Source organism: Narcine bancroftii, chromosome 8, assembly GCF_036971445.1.
Source record: "Narcine bancroftii isolate sNarBan1 chromosome 8, sNarBan1.hap1, whole genome shotgun sequence".
Lineage (NCBI taxonomy): Eukaryota > Metazoa > Chordata > Chondrichthyes > Torpediniformes > Narcinidae > Narcine > Narcine bancroftii.
Genome location: NC_091476.1, coordinates 44,759,036 through 44,781,115, shown reverse-complemented (window position 1 = coordinate 44,781,115; position 22,080 = coordinate 44,759,036). Strand labels below are relative to the sequence as shown.

The window sequence follows — 22,080 nt, the reverse complement described above, 5'->3', positions numbered from 1 at the left end:
CATGTTTGGGTCCAAATTAAGGTTAAAATCCCCTCCTATCAATATATTCCCCTGCGTATCTACAATCTTCAAAAAAATATCTTGCTTAAACTTTTGATCCTCTTCATTAGGTGCATATATATTGACCAAATTCCAGAATTCTGAATATATCTGACACTTTATCATTACTTTATAATAGATAATATTATTTATAATAGATAATATTATAATATTTCCTCCTCTATTTTGATTGGTACATTTTTATTGATTAATATAGCTACCCCTCTGGCTTTTGAATTATATGATGCTGCCATTACGTGCCCTACCTAGTCTCTCCTTAATTTATTATGTTCCACTTCAGTTAGATGCATTTATCCCCAGTACATTTTTAAACGATGGGAGGAAACCGGAGCCCCCAGAGAAAATGCACGCAGACACGGGGGAGCACACAAACTCCTTACAGACAGTGCAGGATTCGGTTCCAATCGGTGGCACTGTAACGGCATTACGCTAACCGCTGCCCCAACTGTGCCACCCCAACCAATTTGCACTACCAATAAGTGGCAATTCTGCCTTTCCTACAGAAAAAAAACTCAGGGTTGTATGTGATGTCATGTATGTTCTGACAATAAATCTGAAATGAGCCATGGACACAAGGTTTTGCATTGACTGAAATTATGCCTACAACATAAATGGGCAAATAAAATCCATCCCCTTGCCCTGGCTCCTTTTGGACCAACCTCTATCTTCACAGATGCTGCTTGACCCACTGAGTTCCTCCACCTGTGTGTCTCTTCCCCTAATTTAATTCCAACATAATTTTCACAGGATCTCTGGCGTCCACCAGTTGGACCAACCAGTTACATTGATGACAGTAAAGTGGGTCATCTCAAGATTTAATCATTCACATTTTATAATTTTACAAGTTAAATGATGACTTGCAGTGAATGTAGGATTAGAATAGGTGAAATATTATTGAATTTTTTTGGAAAATAATACTGTGTGCAATAATCATAATTAAAAGATTTGGTTTCTTTTCAGGTAACAAATTTGTCTAGCGATGTTTATAACCCAGTACAGCAGAATAAAAAAAACACCAGAACAACTCATTCAACAAGAATAGTTTAGAAAAAGTTGCAGTTGATACTGATTCATTGATCAACTCCAACATTGTTGTCAGTGATAAATCACTGTGCCACAGAATGAAAACTCTGGATCTCCAACTTCACGCAGCAGGTTCGCAGAAATTTTGAGACAAATTATTTGCATCATCCAGTAACTGCCCTGAATACTGTAACCACAGATTCTCTCCTCTCTTGTGTTCTTAAAAGACTCACAGCACTTTTGTTTTTAAAACCAAGGAGAAGGGAGCCAAATCCCCCCTGAGTCATGGCCAAAATCAATCAGGCTCACTGCAAGAGGTACTCCAGTCATTACTCAAGTAACTTTTCATAGAATCTTTACTATTTCCATAAATTTCCCATTAGGTTTGTTAATTTTGCATATTTACACTGGAGATGTAGGTTGCAGGCATTTCAATTTAATTAGAGAGAGAAAGTGAGACAGAAAGAGAGAAAAAGTGGGAAAGAAGCAGAGAGTCAGAGAGAGGCAGATAGAGAAATAAAGACTTGACTTTCCATGGTGACTTTCTCCAACCTCCAAAATGTTCATTAATAAATTAACCAGCCTGAAGTAGTCATTCTTGTAATGTAGGAAATTAACTGCTGATTGATATGGGTATGTTTATTATGAAATACATATGTATTGAACCATCAAAATTCTTGCTTGCTGCAGCCACACAGGTATGTAAGATCCACCAACATCAACAGTATAAATTACTACAATATTCCATGAGAAAAAAATAGAAATAATAAATATGAAAGAATATGAAAGAATTCACTGCTGCAGTTAGTGTTTTAATAGTTTATGATTTGGAATTAGTACAAGGGCATTCAAGAACCTGATAGCTGTTGGAAAGAAACTGTTCTTGCACCTGGATGAGCTGGACTTCGGCCTTCTGTACCTTCTTCCCAAAGGTAGCAGTGAGAAGAGGTTGGGGCAAATAAGAAAGGCTGCAGTTGCAGGAGAACTGCAGCCACACACCAAATACTGGAGGAAGTTAATGGGCCAGGCAGCATCCATGGAAGGCAATAGGCAGTCAATATTTCTGGCCATAACCCATCATTAGGAAAGGGAAATGATGGTGACCAGGGTGATGGGGATCCCTTATGATGTTGGCTGCCTTCTTGAGGCATTGCCTCATGTAAATGACTTCAATGGACGGGAGGTCGGGACCACGATGCACTTGGCTAGGTTTTGGCACTCAAGTTTACAAACCAGGCTATTATGCAACCTGTCAGTATACTCTCCACAGTTTACCTGCAGAAATTTTAAAGAGTATTAGATGACATGCCAGATCTCCTTAGAAAGCAGAGGTGTTGGTGTGCCTTCTTCATAATTGCCTCATCTGCTGTCTTCAGGGTACTAACCCTTCCCACCTTCTTACTTTCTTCATAACCATAGACACCTTTGTAACTCCTCTTTACTTCAAGGACCAGAATCAACCATAGTCTTCTTCTTTGGCTTGGCTTCGCGGACGAAGATTTATGGAGGGGGTAAAAAGTCCATGTCAGCTGCAGGCTCGTTTGTGGCTGACAAGTCCGATGCGGGACAGGCAGACACGATTGCAGCGGTTGCAGGGGAAAATTGGTTGGTTGGGGTTGGGTGTTGGGTTTTTCCTCCTTTGCCTTTTGTCAGTGAGGTGGGCTCTGCGGTCTTCTTCAAAGGAGGTTGCTGCCCGCCAAACTGTGAGGCGCCAAGATGCACGGTTTGAGGCGTTATCAGCCCACTGGCGGTGGTCAATGTGGCAGGCACCAAGAGATTTCTTTAGGCAGTCCTTGTACCTTTTCTTTGGTGCACCTCTGTCACGGTGGCCAGTGGAGAGCTCGCCATATAACACGATCTTGGGAAGGCGATGGTCCTCCATTCTGGAGACGTGACCCATCCAGCGCAGCTGGATCTTCAGCAGCGTGGACTCGATGCTGTCGACCTCTGCCATCTCGAGTACTTCGACGTTAGGGATGTAAGCGCTCCAATGGATGTTGAGAATGGAGCGGAGACAACGCTGGTGGAAGCGTTCTAGGAGCCGTAGGTGGTGCCGGTAGAGGACCCATGATTTGGAGCCGAACAGGAGTGTGGGTATGACAACGGCTCTGTATACGCTTATCTTTGTGAGGTTTTTCAGTTGGTTGTTTTTCCAGACTCTTTTGTGTAGTCTTCCAAAGGCGCTATTTGCCTTGGCGAGTCTGTTGTCTATCTCATTGTCGATCCTTGCATCTGATGAAATGGTGCAGCCGAGATAGGTAAACTGGTTGACCGTTTTGAGTTTTGTGTGCCCGATGGAGATGTGGGGGGGCTGGTAATCATGATGGGGAGCTGGCTGATGGAGGACCTCAGTTTTCTTCAGGCTGACTTCCAGGCCAAACATTTTGGCAGTTTCCGCAAAGCAGGACGTCAAGCGCTGAAGAGCTGGCTCTGAATGGGCAACTAAAGCGGCATCGTCTGCAAAGAGTAGTTCACGGACAAGTTTCTCTTGTGTCTTGGTGTGAGCTTGCAGGCGCCTCAGATTGAAGAGACTGCCATCCGTGCGGTACCGGATGTAAACAGCGTCTTCATTGTTGGGGTCTTTCATGGCTTGGTTCAGCATCATGCTGAAGAAGATTGAAAAGAGGGTTGGTGCGAGAACACAGCCTTGCTTCACGCCATTGTTAATGGAGAAGGGTTCAGAGAGCTCATTGCTGTATCTGACCCGACCTTGTTGGTTTTCGTGCAGTTGGATAATCATGTTGAGGAACTTTGGGGGACATCCGATGCGCTCTAGTATTTGCCAAAGCCCTTTCCTGCTCACGGTGTCGAAGGCTTTGGTGAGGTCAACAAAGGTGATGTAGAGTCCTTTGTTTTGTTCTCTGCACTTTTCTTGGAGCTGTCTGAGGGCAAAGACCATGTCAGTAGTTCCTCTGTTTGCGCGAAAGCTGCACTGTGATTCTGGGAGAATATTCTCGGCGACACTAGGTATTATTCTATTTAGTAGAATCCTAGCGAAGATTTTGCCTGCAATGGAGAGCAACGTGATTCCCCTGTAGTTTGAGCAGTCTGATTTCTCGCCTTTGTTTTTGTACAGGGTGATGATGGTGGCATCACGAAGATCCTGAGGCAGTTTACCTTGGTCCCAACAAAGCTTGAAAAACTCATGCAGTTTGGCATGCAGAGTTTTGCCGCCAGCCTTCCAGACTTCTGGGGGGATTCCATCCATACCTGCTGCTTTGCCACTTTTCAGTTGTTCGATTGCCTTATATGTCTCATCCAGGGTGGGAACCTCATCCAGCTCTAGCCTTAGGGGCTGTTGAGGGAGCTGGAGCAGGGCGGAATCTTGGACTGAGCGGTTGGCACTGAAAAGAGATTGGAAGTGTTCTGACCATCGGTTGAGGATGGAGATCTTGTCGCTGAGGAGGACTTTGCCGTCTGAGCTGCGCAGCGGGCTTTGGACTTGGGGTGAGGGGCCGTACACAGCCTTTAGAGCCTCGTAGAAACCCCTGAAGTCGCCAATGTCCGCGCTGAGCTGGGTTCGTTTGGCGAGGCTAGTCCACCACTCATTTTGGATCTCCCGGAGTTTGCGCTGAAGATGGCTGCATGCGCGACGGAAGGCTTGTTTCTTCTCTGGACAGGACGGCTTTGAAAGGTGAGCCTGGTGGGCAGCTCGCTTCTTTGCCAGCAGCTCCTGGATTTCCTGGCTGTTTTCGTCAAACCAGTCCTTGTTTTTCCTGGAGGAGAAGCCCAGTAGTATTCAAGGCAGATCCCACGGCAGTTCCCCCACCCCCCCCACCCCCACAGCAGGACTCCTGCCCAGGAACAATCATTTATCACTAGAGGCATGAACTCAAAGAACTATAGAGTTTTTGAGAGGCAAGGACTAAGTTAGGCTCTTCAGCCCATCGAGAGGCACATTAGCCCTTCAGGCCATCGAGCCTGCATCAACCATCACCACCCAATCCTGCATTAGTCTTTAAAAAAAATTTTTCCCACATCCTCATCACCTCCCTCCAGATTCTGCCATTCACCCACACACCAGGGCCATGTCGCCATGGCCTATTAACCTATAAATCTCCATGAATTTCTCTCTCTCATGCATTTGATTATAGAGCAGGAGGGACCATGAATATCAAAGGTGAACTCGCAAGACCAGTGGCCATGTCTTCAGCTGCTAAGCTCCCTACATTCCCTCCTTAAACCATTTCCCCTTCTTAAGACTTTTCACACCCAAAAGGACAGAAGTCTGTCCCTCTTGCTTGTGCTAAATGTGCAATGCTGTGTCAGCTGGGACCCCACTCCACTTATGGAATTTGATTGAATTTATGAGGACACCACGCAGTATACGTGGGTTCAGCACATTTAACGGAGGACAGATTTCTGCCCATTAATCTCCATCTGTGGCTCAGTGCAAATTTGTATCTGGATATCTCTCCATTAAGATGCTGTATTAATAGAAGCTGTTTTTTTTAATGAAAACAGCAGGGATGCAACTAAAACAGACTAAAGATTGAACAGAATAAACAGCATTCCTGCAAAACAAAAATATATCAAGCTCCTCTCGTGAAAGTCTGCTGATTTACTGACATCTGCCAATCTGCAAACTCCCATTAATAACTGGGTTTTGTGGGGTTAAAATAGACTATTAAACCCATCTCTGCCCGTACCATTTGAGTAAAGCTATATTGCAGACTTTGTCTTTACAAAATGGTGTTTTTCTATTTCCTAATGCCATAGGGGACTACTTGTGCCATCGTCTATTCTAACTCACAGCACAATCTCATTGATCCTATTGGTCCACATTTCCCTGCAACCCCTTCTCCCTCACAAACCCATTAACTCCAGCCTCCCTCTCTAATTCTCCTATCACCCATCCATCCACCACCACCAGGCAATTTATTGTGGCTAAATATCCCACAGCTCATGCATCGTGGGGATGTGAGATGAAACCAGACCACCTGGGGAACACCACAGGGAGAATGTGTAAACTCTGTGTAGACAGTGCCCAAGGCTGGGATGGAGTGCTGGGGAACCCCATACGGGCACAGATAGAGCATGCGAATTCCACACAGACAGTTCCACAGATCAGGATTGAACTCAAGTTGCAGGAAATGTGTGCATGATACCATTAGACGTAGGAGTAGAATTAGACCATTCCGTCGATTGTGTCTGCTCCACCATTCAAATCATGACTGCAATAGCACTCCCCGCTGTGCTGCGATGAAAGGTGGTTTTTTTTTTGTAAATCACATCTTTCATGGCTTCAGTTCACCTGATGGGACTTTATGTTCATCGTTTTACCAGTTCACCTCTGGCTCGAGGATGGATCAGCTAGGATCACCTGAACAAGGACCCCTTCAGTTCATCAGCTCCCTCAGTCCTTTACTGGAGAGCCAGCTTGGAGATTGTGCTCAGGTCTCTGGAGTGGGATGAGCCTTGACTCGACTCCAACATGTGACTGCATAGACCACAGAAACATTGCTGCCATGGTGGTGATCATTGGGTAGGATGTTGAAGTTTGGTGAGGAACATATGGAGCATGTATCCAGGTTCATAGTCACAAAACTGGGTCAGATGACCATGGCTTCTCATCACAGATTGTGGACACAACATGGAAATGATTGATGCATTCCACCATCACTGACAGTTTCTGCAACACCGGGTGATTATTTTCATTGATCAATAAGTAAATTTTGACATTTCTTTATATTTAAGATTTTTAAATTTGAAACTTTAAAATTTTAATTTACACCACAGTAGAAGTTAAATCCAGCCATTTAATCCTGTGCTGTCCAATTACTCCCAAATTAGTTGACAACCCTTTACATTTTAGAAAGGTGAGAGGAAACCAGAGCACCTGGAGAAAACCCTCACAGACGCAAGAAAAATGGGCAAACTCTTTACAGAAAGCAGTGAAGTACTTCTGTAGATGACAATGAACTCTTATCATCACCATGTGGGATATTTAGCCACAATAAATTGCCTGGTGGTGGTGGATGGATGGGTGATGGGAGAATTAGAGAGGGGAGGCTGGAGTTGATGGGTTTGTGAGGGAGAAGGGGTTGCAGGGAAATGTGAACCAATAGGACCAATGAGATTGTGCTGTGAGTTAGAATAGACGATGGCACAAGTAGTCCCCTATGGCATTAGGAAATAGAAAAACACCATTTTGTAAAGACAAAATCTGCAATATAGCTTTACTCAAATGGTACGGGCAGAGATGGGTTTAATAGTCTATTTTAACCCCACAAAACCCAGTTATTAATGGGAGTTTGCAGATTGGCAGATGTCAGTAAATCAGCAGACTTTCTCGAGAGGAGCTTGATAATGAGGATGGGAGTCTTGGTAAAGCATTTGGTAAAGATTATCATCAAGTTGGCAAGAACATTTCCTTCATAATCTCCATCAGCACCGAAGCACCACTGGGGTGTGTACTTACCCTCCTGCTCTACTCACTTGACACCTATGATTGTGTGACTCAGTATGACAATAACATCATGTACAAGTTTGCTGACGATACGGCAGTGGTGGGCTGTATGTAGGGATACGGTAGTGGTGGGCTGTATGTAGGGATACGGCAGTGGTGGGCTGTATGTAGGGATACGGCAGTGGTGGGCTGTATGTAGGGATACGGCGGTGGTGGGCTGTATGTAGGGATACGGCGGTGGTGGGCTGTATGTAGGGATACGGCGGTGGTGGGCTGTATGTAGGGATATGGCGGTGGTGGGCTGTATGTAGGGATACGGCAGTGGTGGGCTGTATGTAGGGATACGACGGTGGTGGGCTGTATATAACGATACAGCAGTGGTGGGCTGTATATAAGGATACGACGGTGGTGGGCTGTATATAACGATACGACAGTGGTGGGCTGTTTATAAGGATACGACGGTGGTGGGCTGTATATAAGGATACGACGGTGGTGGGCTGTATATAAAGGGGTGATTTCTCAGCATACAAGAGGGAGATTGAAAACTTGGCTGAATGATGTATTAACAACAATCTCACACTCAAACTTTAGGAGGTGTATGAAGGTTTTGCTTTCTGACCACCTTTGGATCTATTTTATGGATTTTGGGCTGTGATCATGAAAATTTTCCTATCGCATAGATGCAACCCATTTTTGTGATTTCCTGTCAGTCCAAGCATGCTTTCACATGCACTCACTGCAGGTGCTGACCTCAACATACTAATGTCATTGTGAAGACATATGTATCATATATCAATCTGTTGCATGTGATCACCCTCCTCATAATTAATGGCACCAACAATTTTGATGTCATATTTTAAATTTTTATGTTTTCCTTAATTTAAATTTTTTAATTTAAATTTCCTAAAAAGAAATTTTAAAAATGTCAGTGCCTCTACTCTCTCAGGAGTTTGCAGAGATTTGGTATGACATTGGAAAACTTGGCAAATGTTTACCGATATGATGTAAAAAGTGTGTTGACCATCTGCATCACGGCCTGGTATGGAGGCACCAATACCTCTGGGTGGAAAGTCCTCCAAAAGCAGGGTCAGCACCAAGGGGGGGGGGGCATTCGTGGGCATGGCCCCACCTTTGTGAGGTGCTGTGCCCCCATATGCTCGCAGCCATCACTCGTCGTCAGACCTCCCCCTGGTCACGTCACTAGTGTCTAGCTTGACTCTCCATGCAATAACAGCAGCACTTTCGGCTGCAGTGTCAGAGGGACAGACGAGGTTTACATCTGTTTTGCAGGTAGGCCACCACCAGCAACCACCCCCCTCCCCCCGCTGAGTGAGTTTACGACTGATGGACTGTACCCCCGGTTACCCTAATACCCCCCCCCCCCCACCCCCCTTACACTCATTCTGGTGCCAACCCTGTGCAAAAAGTAATAGATGCAGCCCAGTACATCATGGCAATACTCTCCCCACAATCAAGAACATCTCCACAGAATGCTGTTGTCTGAGAACAACAGCAAACATCAAGGATCCACACCACCCAGGACACGCTCTGTTCTCGTTGCTGCCATCAGGAAAGAGGTTTAGGTGATACAAGACTCGCACCTTCAGGTTCAGGAACAGCTGCTCCCCCTCCACCATCAGACTCCTCAACAGCAAACTCAATCAGAGACTCATTTAAAGCCTCTAACTTTGCACATTATTTATTACTGAATATTTATTTTCCTGCATTTCTCTTTTGTACACACAGCTTGAGTACAATTTGTTGAATAACTGATATGTTGAAGTTCTGCAAGGCGTGCAGAAAAAAAGTTTTAGGATTGTATGTGATGTTGTGCATCTACTCTAACAATAAATTTGAACTTGGACCTCATACCTTGTGTCCTTCCATAGGGTTATTGATGCATGGAGGGTGGTAAAAGTTTAGAACTCCCTTTCATAAACAGTGATGAATGGAAGATCGGTTATTAATTGTAAACCTGAGAATGATAGGTTCCTTTCACCCAAACATATTAAAGGATATGATGAATGTGGTTAAATAGAATTAGAGCATGAATTAACTCTGATGTCTCTGAAAAAGTGACAGCAGTTTGAGGGAGTAAAGCTCCTACATCTGTGTGTTGGCAAATGTGGTTGCCCTTGTACAACATCATTAATGCGGTGGTTGATTCATGAAAAGCAGTGTCTTCATCAACTACTCTATTCCAGTGATGCTGGTCGACTATCTATATTCCAGGGAACATCCAGAGAGTGAAGGTGGCAGAAGCAACATCTTGAGCAACATGTGAAACCTTTAACAAAGCACCTCACCCTCAGTGCAAAATTGGTATTTCACTCTCTAATTTGTCCCTGTGTCTGTCTCTGGAATATAGCATAGAACCATAGAACATCACCACATACAAAACAGGCCATTCAGCCCTTCTAGTCTATGCCAAACTATTATTCTGCCTAGTTCCACTGACCTGTACCCAGCCTAGGACAGGGAGCATGTTCTTCATTAAGTTACAATTAATACAAGTTTGAAGTTTTAAATTGGGGATGCTTTTGAGCATTGGACAATTGTAGGTGAAGCAGAACTAACATTCATTGCTGGGAACGTCGCAAGCACAGAAGTTGACAGTCCCCCATTTTACACTCTGCTGGTTGGGAAGTTTGTCAGATTGTGTGGATCCCTTGGTGTTTACTTTGAAGTAAATTTCCAGACATTACTTTTGAAGAATCACCTATCCAATGAAATGGGACTTTCAGGATTTTACCACAGCGATCTTTACTCTAGGAGCCCAGTGCAGACATAAAATTGTCACACCATTCTCCACAGATCGTGTTTTGTCAAGATGGAAAATCACTGCTTAAACACTGTCCCTGAGCAGATGCTCGTTCAGTACCCAGGCCTGGATTAACCATTAAGCAAAATAAGCACGTGCTTAGGGCATCAGGGGAAGGGGAAAAACACAGTTTTTTTCCAGTGCTGGATTTACCATGGTGCAGCTGAACTAGGGCCCCCACTATGAATGAAAATAAAACATATATACAGATTATATTTGATATAGATGTGGGGTCTGGCCTGGAAGAAAACTGAATTATTCATCTATTATTTCACATTCAGCACTTATCGAGTCTTAATGTCTTGTCAGTTAGACAATGGAAGGGTCGAGGGGGATCCATTGTTGGGCTGTGCTTAGGGCATCAGTTGGCCTTAATCCGTCCCTATCAGCACCAAACTGTGTCAATTGTTTATTGTAAATGTGGACACTTATTCCCACCACCGCTGCATTGGGGATCAATTACATGGCAGCTATTTGTCCATGGATACAACAACAGCATCTCCTGACTGCAACATCTGCCACATAAATGAACAGAGGGTGCAGGGGATCACCACCGCCCACTGGCTCCCCTCCGTTATAGACCGTCTGACATGAAAATACATCAACAAGTCTAACCTCCCTCCCCAACACCTCGCTCACCAGGGGGACTGCACCTCACCACCATCACTTCACAGCCAATCAGGGATGGGAGCTAAATGCTGGCTTTGCCAACGATGCCAAGATCCCAAAGAGGTGAATAAAACAATGTGTGCAGGATGGCAGGTTTGCCCCCTTCTGTGTAAAGAGTTTCCTGGGTTGACTCGAATTTCAAGGCCCTGCCATTTGCCCTGGGCATTTCAAAGGCAACTATTACTTCTATCTCAACAGAATATCCCATATCATCCTCAGTACACCTTCCCTCAAGAATCTGTATATCGTGCCCTTAGTACATAGTGCAGCTCCCCTTGGGAATTTGCACAGCACTTCCTCACCTTACCCTCAAAAATCTGCACATCATATCCTCGGTACAGCAACCCTCGAGAATCGGCATAGCACGTCATACGAGGCTGTCTGCAGAGTTTCACTCTCATCCTTCTGGCTCTATTGCAATCTCATCCCTCAATCTGCTCCCACACACTAAGGCACTTGCGCTGAAAGCACCATCTTCAGGTGGCCAACCTTTTAAACATCACATGATTTCACTTCTGATTTCTAAATGAGAAACAAACTCTGATGAGAAGGTCTGAGAAGATTGCTAATGGCCCCCATGCAATCCTTCCTTTTCACCCAGATATCATCTCTCTTCATTGCCTGCACCTTGCCCCCGAATCGTCCCTGCCCCTCCCCCATTTCCATCAGAAGCACCCTCTGTTTCCAATGCCTTTGGCACAGATGAAGAACCATTGTAAGTACAACACAACATCAGGGAAACACAGAATCTGGAGAAGTTGGAATCTTCAACAAACAAGGAGCTGCTGGAGGAACTCAGCGGGTCAGAGACTGTCCATGGATAGAAATGGACAGTCAACATTTCGGGTCAGAACTCTTTTAGCCTCAATAAAGGATCCCGACTCGAAATGGTTGACTGAACGCTTCTATCCAAGGATGCTACCTGACCTGAAGTCCCCCAGCAGCACCACACGAGGAGAACCTACTCACTGGTTGGCAATTTGATACAGACAAAGTTTGACAAGATTTCTAGCCCCTCCCCTAAAGGGAGATGTTAGCGTTTTCCTCATTTTTGAAGTTGTTGGAACTCAATGGATGGGAGAATTCTTTGCTTCACCTGTAAGGTCACAATTGTTGGCAATCTCATCACTGCTCCAGAACGCTCCTCCACACTTGCGTATTTCTGAGTCATGGAGCCTGCTCTCACTCCCCCTCCCACTAAAAACTGGCAGATTTACAATGACTACATGCTGCTGAACAGTTTTTCAAAAACCTGCATTAATAACCCTTTGAAATGTAAAATCAAGACCCATCATACTGAAGTGGAAATAAAAATCTGGCAACTGTCAGACAGATGATAAACCCCATGGGTCCTCAAGTAGTTAGGGGCACACACAAGTAACATCATTAGTCGTCCATCTATGACAGGGATGTTCACAAGACCCTTAAAAATAATCGAACATCAATGGCATGTTGAGAGAGTTGTTACTTAAGCATTTTAGATTAAGATATTTATTAAATTGAGTCATAGAGTACAGCATGGAAACTATGCGAACCACGTTTGTTTAGACCACAACACAGGTAGGTTTTGGGGGTGGGAGGATGATGGTGTTTGGCACACTCGTTTTCATCAGTCAGGGCATTGGGATCATGATGTACATGTCATTGGTGAGACTGCACTGGTATATTGTGCACAGTTCTGGACACCCCACGATAGCAAAGATCTTACTAAATTGGAAAGGGTGCAGAAAGGATTCACAAGAATGTTGATGGGAGTGGGAAGCTTGAATAAAAGGTGAGACAGGGGCTCTTTTACCTCGAGCATAGAGGCTAATTGAGGTTTATAAAATCATGAGGCATAAACAAGGTCGATAGTCATCAACGTTTTCTCCCAAAGTACATGAGTGTAAAACTAGAGGGCAGAGGTGAGAGAGGAAAGATTTAATAGGGAAATTTCTTCACCCAGAGGGCGATAGGTATGCAGAATGAATTGCCAGAGGAGGTGGCAAAGGCAGGGATAATTATTACATTCAAGAGATATTTCAACCAGGTTCAGGGGAAGGGAAGGTTTAAAGGGGTATGGGTTGACCAAGGCAAATGGCCAGCATGGACAAGATGGGATGAAGGGCCCGCTTTCATGTTGTAAAACTCAATGACTCTTATCACAAGTTGAATATGGAGTGTGTTATGGACATGAAGGTTCCATTGGCATCTGGATCAAGGATTAGGTTTAAAATCTTGGGCAAAAGATACAATGTAGATAGGAAGAAAATCCTTCTCTGGGAGTTACTGGACCTGGAGTTCTCTGACAGGAGTTTAAGAGAGAATTGGTTATAAACTGGAATTAGAAAAATATGCAGGGCTTTGAGGAAATTGGACTCACTGAATAGATTTTCCTTCAGTGAGATGCAGAATGCATTGTGTGATTTGATAACTGGACAGCTTCAATAGTTCAAACCAAATCAAAGCAGAATAGCTTGAGGAACTGAAATATTTTAGATATGAGCATTAAACACATCACTGTTTTAGATTATTGCCTATCTATTTCAATCCTTTAATTGTGAAATTATATTCAACAACAATTACTTTTAATTACAGAACAGGAAAATATCCTAAAGCACTTCATGGGAGCATAATCAGACAAAATTTAACAGGATTTATGAGCAGTTCGAGAAGCATAGTCTTCTCAGAGATAGTCAGCATTGCTTTGTGAGGGGCAGTTCATGCCTCACGAGCCTAGCTGAGGTCTTTGAGGTGTCAAAACAAATTGATGAAGTTAAGATGATAGATGAGATGTATTTTTATTTTTGTAAGGCATTTGACAAGGTCTCCCATAATAGGTTCATTCAGAAAGTCACGAGACATGTATCCATGAAACCATGGCTTGCCTGCAGAAAGCAGAGAGTAGTAATAGATTAAATGTATTCTGTCTGGAGGTCAGTGACTAGAGGCATTCCATGGGTATCTGTTCTGGGGCCCCTTCTCATTGTGATTTTTAAAAATGACCTGGACAGAGGTATAGAGGTGGATCAGTGGAGATGGCAGAGGCCGACAGCATCAAGTCCACGCTGATGAAGATCCAGCTGCGCTGGGTGGGTCACGTCTCCAGAATGGAGGACCATTGCCTTCCCAAGATCGTGTTTTATGGCGAGCTCTCCACTGGCCACCGTGACAGAGGTGCACCAAAGAAGAGGTACAAGGACTGCCTAAAGAAATCTCTTGGTGCCTGCCACATTGACCACCGCCAGTGGGCTGATATCGCCTCAAACCGTGCATCTTGGTGCCTCACAGTTCGGCGGGCAGCGACTTCCTTTGAAGAAGACCACAGAGCCCACCTCACTGACAAAAGACAAAGGAGGAAAAACCCTACACCCAACCCCAACCAACCAATTTTCCCCTGCAACCGTGTCTGCCTGTCCCCCATCGGACTTGTCAGCCACAATCGAGTGCTGCAGCTGACGTGGACTTTTACCCCCTCCATAAATCTTCGTCCGCGAAGCCAAGCCAAAGAAGAAGAGTGTGGTGTTGTTGAACAGCATGACATTGGACCATAATCTATATAGGTATGCCCCAATGTCTTGCTGTTCCACAATATTTTCTGGAACCCTGTCATTCACTGTATGTGTCCTGCCCTGGTTTAACTTCTCAAAATGTATCACTTTGAATTGTTGGAGTTAAATTCCATCTCCCATTATTAATTTATTTTATTGTAACCTTAGATAACTTTCTTCACTGTCCACTGAATCATCAAAGTTGCTGTTAGCCATAAATTTACTGATCATGCCACCTTAATTAATTGACACAGGATTCAAACAATAATGAACAATAATTAATTGACACAGGTGACAAACAATAATGAACCCAGAACTAATGCTTTCAGCACACCACTGGTCACAGGCCTCTGATCTGAAAAGAACCCCCACCCCTACCACCAGAGACAACGGAGAGGGCAGGTGCTGGAATCCAGAGCAAAGAATGAATTGCAGGAAGAACTCAGCAGGCCGGAGAGGCATATCCTGAAGAATGGTTTTGACTCAAAACACTGATCCTCCACATCCCTCTGTGGATGCCTCCTGACCTGCAGAGTCCCTCCAGAAGTTTGTATTCTGCCCTGCCAACAGCTGTCCCCTACCACCTTGCTAATGTTGTATCTAATTTGCTCTCTCACTCTGGGTCCCAGGTATTATCCCCTTCTGGACCATCCTGCCATGCAGGACCTTATCAAAGGCTTTGGTCTCAGAGACAGTCCACCACCTGGCCCACATCAATGCTCTTTTCCTCAAAAACCCATTTAAATTGTGAGACAAGATCTCCCACATCCAAACCCTTGCTGACTATCCTTAATCAGATCTTGCCTTTCTGTGAGTCATACTTCAGTTTTCAGTCGTTTCTCCATCTGTCCATCATCCTCTGGTTGCTGTCCAGCTTCTGCCACACTGTCCTCATTTCCTAGCCACTTTCTGCAGTGGAGATCATCAAATTCCTTAGAGCTCACTTAACGTTCTTCCATCTGAGCAACACTGCCCACCGAGCCATAAGAGAAGTAAAAGCTAATATATACAAATCAAATGCCATTAGAGTTATGCCACTCTCTCCAACAATACCAAACAAGGCAGTTAAAGGATAAGACTTGAAATTAACTTTTCAAAGCACAGAAAAAGCTTGAAATACTTATTCCAGTATTTCTCAAGGCTCCGGTATGTCCAAAACATATGAATTAATGAAGCATCTGCATTGTTGCATCTACCACAGCGAGGAGATACATCCACATGAAAATGAGATAATTAGACTTTGGACGAGAGCTCTATGGACTCCTTTAAATTGTAGGAGAGAGTGGTGGGCACATAAAGATGAGGTATTAACCAATTTGAAAATTACATTCAAGTTTCTTCAGAGATTAAAATCTGTAGGAACTGTTCTCAGGCTTTTTTAATTTTATCTAAAGGAGCCTCTCTTATTCCCAACAACATGCCATAAATATTAGACATTGAACCATTATAAAAAGGTTGTAAATGAAAAGTTTTATCTATTAAATTCTTATCAGTGCTCATAGGAAATGTATGTAATTGAGATCTCAAAAAACATCTAATCTGTAAATGATGAGAAAAATGAATATTTGGTTATCTATAGTTAACTGACAGTTGTGCAAAAGAAGCAAGACTTCCTTCAATAAATAGTAGCTTTTACTTCTATTAATGACTAGGCAGGTAGTGTTGCCCAGATGGAAGGACAGTGCTCCGCCTACTCATACCCAATGAGTATGTGACACCATGTCATGTTTAAATGTAGAGATTAGATGCTCAATTTCCAATTTGAATTTAAAATTTCAAATACTGTGGGGAGCTTTTATTAATTATTTTCAGACTCTCTGACTTGATATGAATGCAAAAATGTTGACTAATAAAGTAATTTATCACTGATAAGGAATTCTTTTTTCCACTCCTTGCCAAACAGCCTTATCTTTGGTAGTGGGTTTAGATCTTTTTATAATAAAAATATTACTGTAATATAAATTGTTTAACTGAGAATGCTGGGTACCTTGGATGAATTGGTTTGCTCTCAGTGTAATGTACTATTTTTTGACTTTTAATATGTATTCTGATGTATTGTGTATTTTTTGATGTGGAACACTTCAATAAAAATATTGAAAAAAAGAGTTCACTTAACTAGTGACCTATCGTGTACAGACATCTCCTCATTTGTTAGGAAGATGCAATGGTAACTGCACTTCCTGAGAAGACTGAAGCAGCCAAGGCTACCAGCCACAAGCACACCAACCTTCTTCAGGAGCTCTATCAAGATTGTTTGGCTGGCTGCATCACAGTGTGGTACTGTTTCTGTAGAAAAATGGATCAGAGGTCAATCCACAAGACTCTGAGTGGGCAGAGAGGATTACTGGGGTCCTCCCCATCCCCCACCCACCAATCGACTTGTCTAAAGAGAGCATGCAAAATCGCTGGAGACGCCAACACCCCTCACACAGAACCTTTCAACTACTCCCATCAGGAAAGAGATACAGAAGTTTGACAGCCAGCACCAGCAGGCTGAGGGACAGCTTCTTGCCTCGAGCAGTGAGAATGCTGAAGGACTAAAGGAACTGTTCAGTGACCATCCAAGACTTGCATATTTACGAAACAATATTTATTTATTTGTATATATGAATACGTGTTGTTTGGCTGTATGTGTGTTATGTCTGCCTGATTTCCACCAAGGACCAGAGAACACTGTTTTGTCAAGTTGTACTTGTGCAATCGTAATAATAAAACTTGAACTACCTCCCCTCCATACTCTTAGGCTTGATGAAGGATTCCACCTCGAAATATAGGCGTTCCTTTCCTCTCACTGTTGTTGCTCCATATCGATTATCACATTAACAGGACCTATTCCCTCTTTCTCTGGCTCATTTTGCTGTTATTTACTGAGAGAATCTTCATCTGACCACTGAAAACATGTCTCAACGGAAATCACAGCGCAGATCTCCAAGTTCCACTTGAAGGAGAAATTGATGGAATCTTAGAAACTAGGCCATTCAGCCCTTTCATCTTGCTGTACCATTCATGGCTATGATGTGACCTCAGTACCCTGTTCTTGTCTTCTCTCCCCCGGATTCCTTCAGCCATTCGGAACACATTCAACTCCCTCTAACAAATAGGCCTCAACAATTTTCGGTGGCGGAAAGCTCTGAAGTTTCTTCTCATTTCAGTCCGAAGTACTGACTTCACCCCCCTCCCCACCCCTCACCCAGGGGTCTCTCCCAGCACGGGTTCCCTCAACATCAGGAGTCTTCTCCCAGCTGTTACGAAACGCAGCTCTTTAGTGTCAAGGTGCTGTCCAGAGACGAGCGAGGTCGGGGCTCCAAAATCCTATTCTCAGCACTGACTGCGGCTCCCTCTGGTCCTGGAGATTTGAGATCATTTTCACAGTTCGTATCACCAGTGAATAGTTAACAGACAGACAGAGATGGAGGGATAGGCAAGCGGGGAAGGACAAGCTTGGAAGACAACGAAAAAGAAAGATGTACACACCGTGCGATCCACATCGAGTAGTCTTAAATATGACCGAGTGCCTGAGAAGCCTTATTTTTATCTTTCTAAAAATAGTCCGCCGTCTGTAGTGCCTTTGAATTGTGGCAAGTGATCATCCAGACAAAAGTCCCAGGAATAAGACAGGCCAAATCATATTTACGGCGAGTTTACAATGCCGCCAGGGACGGTGGTGACTATGAATAGCAACACTGACTCTCCCAGACGTACAATTTATATCACTGATCTAGGGAAAGTAGGCTTGGTAGAGAGAGAGAGAGTGCAGGAAATAAAACTGTTCACATAAACATGGCTATTCTGCAAAGTTCACTAAGTGTACACAAACAACAAATCGCCACCCGCCTACACTGAAGAGAACAGAGATGACGCTGAAATCCCAAATTCCAACAAAGCCCCGAAATGCCCACAAGGCAACCCGGACACGGTGTGTGATCGATCGGATTTGACGGCAGGTTCCAACAGGTCCTGAGCAAGATGCGGGTCCTCTCTCACTCTCTCGTGCACGCGGCTGTCAATAGAGACCAATATCCCACGGAGTTTTTTCCCCAATACATTGCCACTGACGAGACAAAGTTGCTTCTGAACTCAGGAACAGTTAAATGTCCGGCAGCCCCTGTGTTCACCTTTCTGCGCCGCCTGCCCGGCCGTGGACACAGCCGCCCCGAGAGACAGCCTTCGCCCCTCGCAGTGGCCCATGGCTTGCGAATGCACCGTCTCCCGTCCAGCCCGGATCGCCAATGCAAGAGCAGTCCGTCCCCGGCGGAGATCGGCCCCGATGCTGCAGTGTAGGTCCCAGCCAGGGCGCCGCTCTGCCCGGCGCATACCCTGCCCTGGTCGCCCAAGGCATTCAAATCCCGGGACCTCTCTCCTCCAGACAGGTCGATACAGGCGCCTTAACCGAGTGCAGACGGGACGCCGGTTCCTTACCTCAGTGCAAGACGCAGGTGAGCCTGCGCTTGCTTCGCCGGCACTGGGTGCTGACAAACTGGAGATCATCCCAGCGGCTTATGTCTCAGCTCCCGGGGTCCAGAGCGCTCCCCGTCCCCAGCTGGCTCGCAGTCCCGAGCTGCCAGCGAGGGTGAGCATCACAGTGGTCCGGGGGCACCTCGCTCAGCCCCCCGGAGGGACCGCGCTCTCTCTCTCCCCCCAACCCCCCCCCCCCCCTCTCCCGGGAGCACCGTGCACGGTGCGACGCGGAGGTGGCCTTACCTTTGGCGGCATCTTTCTCTTCCTTTGGCTTGGTCACTTTCCCGCTCATAGATCCCAGTTTGGATGCGTGGTTCCTGGAGGCGCGGGGCGGTGGGGGCCGAGAGCGCTGGCGATCCGCCGGGGAGCTTTTGGCGGCTGCACCTGGGGGGGGGGGGGGGGGGGGAGGAAAGCAAGGAATGACAAGGTGCCCGCCCCAGCCCGGCAGAATCCCCCCACGCCCGGCCCCGAAGGGTCCTCCACGCCCAGCGCCCGACCTCACCACCACCCCCGGGGTCTCTCAGAGCCAGCGCAGGGGCTGCTCACCCTGCTGTCATGCTCCCCGCGCCATGTTTTTCATTCTCCCTTTCTCTCACCTCACCGCTCTTTGTCCTGCCAGCTGGTGATGGGGAGAGGACTGGTCCTCGCACTACACGCCGCGCTCTCGGGCTGAGCAATGCACGCACCGACTCGCCGGCGAGATCAGCCGCGCTCCACACGGGGAGGGGAGGGGGAGAGGGAGCCCCGGGAGGTGGGGGGGGGGGAAGGAGGAGGAGGTGGGGGGGGGGGGGGGAGACAGAAAGAGAGAGAGAGACCAGCAGCCCGACAGATGATGTGGGGTTACCAGTAGAAGGGAAGGGGGGGGCGCTCAGCCTCTCGGGGTTGGGCGAAGGACCGGGGTGAGAAGCCTGCTGTTCCTTCAACAGATGGTATTGCTGGTGGAATGTTTACCATTTCAGCATCATTTCTCTGAGCCAGGAGCTCGGAGATGATTTTCACACGGGGTCGATTATGAACCTCGTCATGATTCTGTGGGATCGTGTGTTAGTGCTGTGTGCTCTAGTATGAATCGCTCTTTTATCGAGGTGCCCGCAGTTGTCAGCCATGTTCAGGGTTTGCATTGGGAAGGATGAGTTCAAACAGACATCGCGCGTTCATTGCAAAGTGCGAAAAGCCCAGTTAGTTTCAGTCCTGAAATGTGAAGTTCCCCCCAAACACTTTCGGCCCTTCACCTCGTTCGCGGGCGCGGCAAGAGGGCGGACCGACAGGTACGGGAGACGCTCGTCTCACGCCCTCCCAAGTGCTGAGTGTTCCCGGGCCAGGAATGTCCCAGGACAGGACAACACCCACCCACTTTCCTTTCTGCAATTGGGACGTAAGTTTTGCCCCCCAAAAAAAGGCAAGGGGCGGGGTTTAATGGGCCACGTCTGGCACGGCGTCGTCCCTGCAACGCAGCGCTGCGACCGAGCCTGCAGCCGCCCACGGTACAGCCTGGGATTCGAACCAGCAGACTCGCGGCAGCCCGCTGAACATTAAGAAGCCAAATCCAGTCTGGTGACTTTTACTTGCGTAGGCTACGAGACGCCAGAGTTGCCTGCAGTCTGGCTGTCCTCTCCCCAAGGGCCGAACCCCCAAAGCTGATCCAATGCTGATATTTCCATTCAGATTTCCAGTTGTGAGGTGCGTGGGAAAACACGCCAGCCACCCTCACCCTCCCTCTCACTGACTCGGACAGGTACCAAGAACCAAATCCAGGGCCCCCCTTTAAAGGGAAGCAGACGGATCAATGCAGGCCAATCAGACATTATAATCCTGCGCCAATACTCCCGGAGTTTCACACCCTCCATCTCCGCGCTTTCGAGGCGCATCAGGTGCCAAAACCACTGCCTCTCACTAAAAACTTCACAGGTCGCCCTTTCGCAGAAACGAGTTAAAGGCGGAACTTTATCCAGACAAGTTCGGGGAAATGTCGGGTCGATGTCCCAGCCTCCCGGAAGTTCGGAATTGTAAAAGTTGGCCTGGAACCGTTTGGCCGTCTTCAACGGTGCGTTACGCAACGCGAGGCTGAGAATGAATCAATGAGTGCGGGATATCAGCTGGAGGACGAAGGGCGGAAGGTCGTTTATAATTCTGGGAACAGATGACCATAGGATCAACCTCCCTGCACCAAGAGAAATGTAACTCCTGCCTCACACAATTATATAGAACATCCCAGGGCAGTCGAGGCCTTTAGGCCCATGATGTTGTGCCGACCTACATAAACTTACTCAACAAGCTAGACCTTATCCTTACCTCACATCCATAACCTTCCATGTTCCAGTTTAAGAGTCTTTTAAATGGCCCATTGTACCAGCCTCCACCACCATCCATGGCAACGTTTTCTACTCTTGCCCTGGGAAAAAGGTTTTGGCTGTCCACCCTCTCATAATCTTGAAGACTTCTATTAAGTCACCTCTCACCTTCTTCACTCCAAAGAGAAAAGATCTAGCTCTGTTAGCCTTAACTTATAAGACAGGTTCTCCTATCTGGGCACACCCTGGTAAATCTCCTCCGCACCATCTCTTTCACTTCTCCATCCTTCCTGTAATGAGGCAACCAACTCAATACAATATTCCAAGTGTGATTTAATCAGAGTTTTATAGAGCTGCAACATTTATCTCATGATTCTTGAACTCAATTCCCCAATAAATGAAGGCAGCTTTCTTAACTACCCTATCAACATGCATGACAACCTTGAGATTTGGACTCCAAGGTCCCTCTGTTCTTCAACACTCTTAAGTGTCCTAACATAAACCACATACTCTGCCTTCATGTTTGAGCTTCCAAAATGCATCACTTCACTTAGTCAATTGAACTCCATCTACCATTTTTCTGTCCAACGCTGCATCCTGCCTATATCATAAAGAACATAAGAAAAAGGATCAGAAGTAGGCCATCTGGCCTGCCAAGGTTGCTCCACTATTCAATGATGTCATGGCTGATCTGATGATAGGCTCATATCCACCTACCTGGCTTTTCCCCATATCCCTCAATTCCTTTACTTTGTAAAAATCTATCCAGCCTTGTCTGAGGTAGCTGCCAGTACTCTAATGGCCAGTGAATTCTATAGA

At 45.9% G+C, this 22,080-nt stretch overlaps 1 protein-coding gene across 1 annotated transcript in view; it reads right to left on the bottom strand.

Moving 5' to 3' along the window:
• Positions 1 to 19,705, bottom strand: part of fgf13a (fibroblast growth factor 13a) — a 359,051-nt gene extending 339,346 nt beyond the window's left edge. The window contains exons 1-2 of the mRNA XM_069893547.1: positions 19,567 to 19,705; positions 19,214 to 19,354 (exon numbers count right to left, since the gene is read on the bottom strand). Of these exons, the coding sequence (XP_069749648.1) occupies positions 19,214 to 19,262 (49 nt within the window). The 5' untranslated portion in view covers positions 19,263 to 19,354; positions 19,567 to 19,705. The remainder of the gene's footprint in view (positions 1 to 19,213; positions 19,355 to 19,566) is intronic.
• Between the last annotated feature and the right edge of the window lie 2,375 nt (positions 19,706 to 22,080).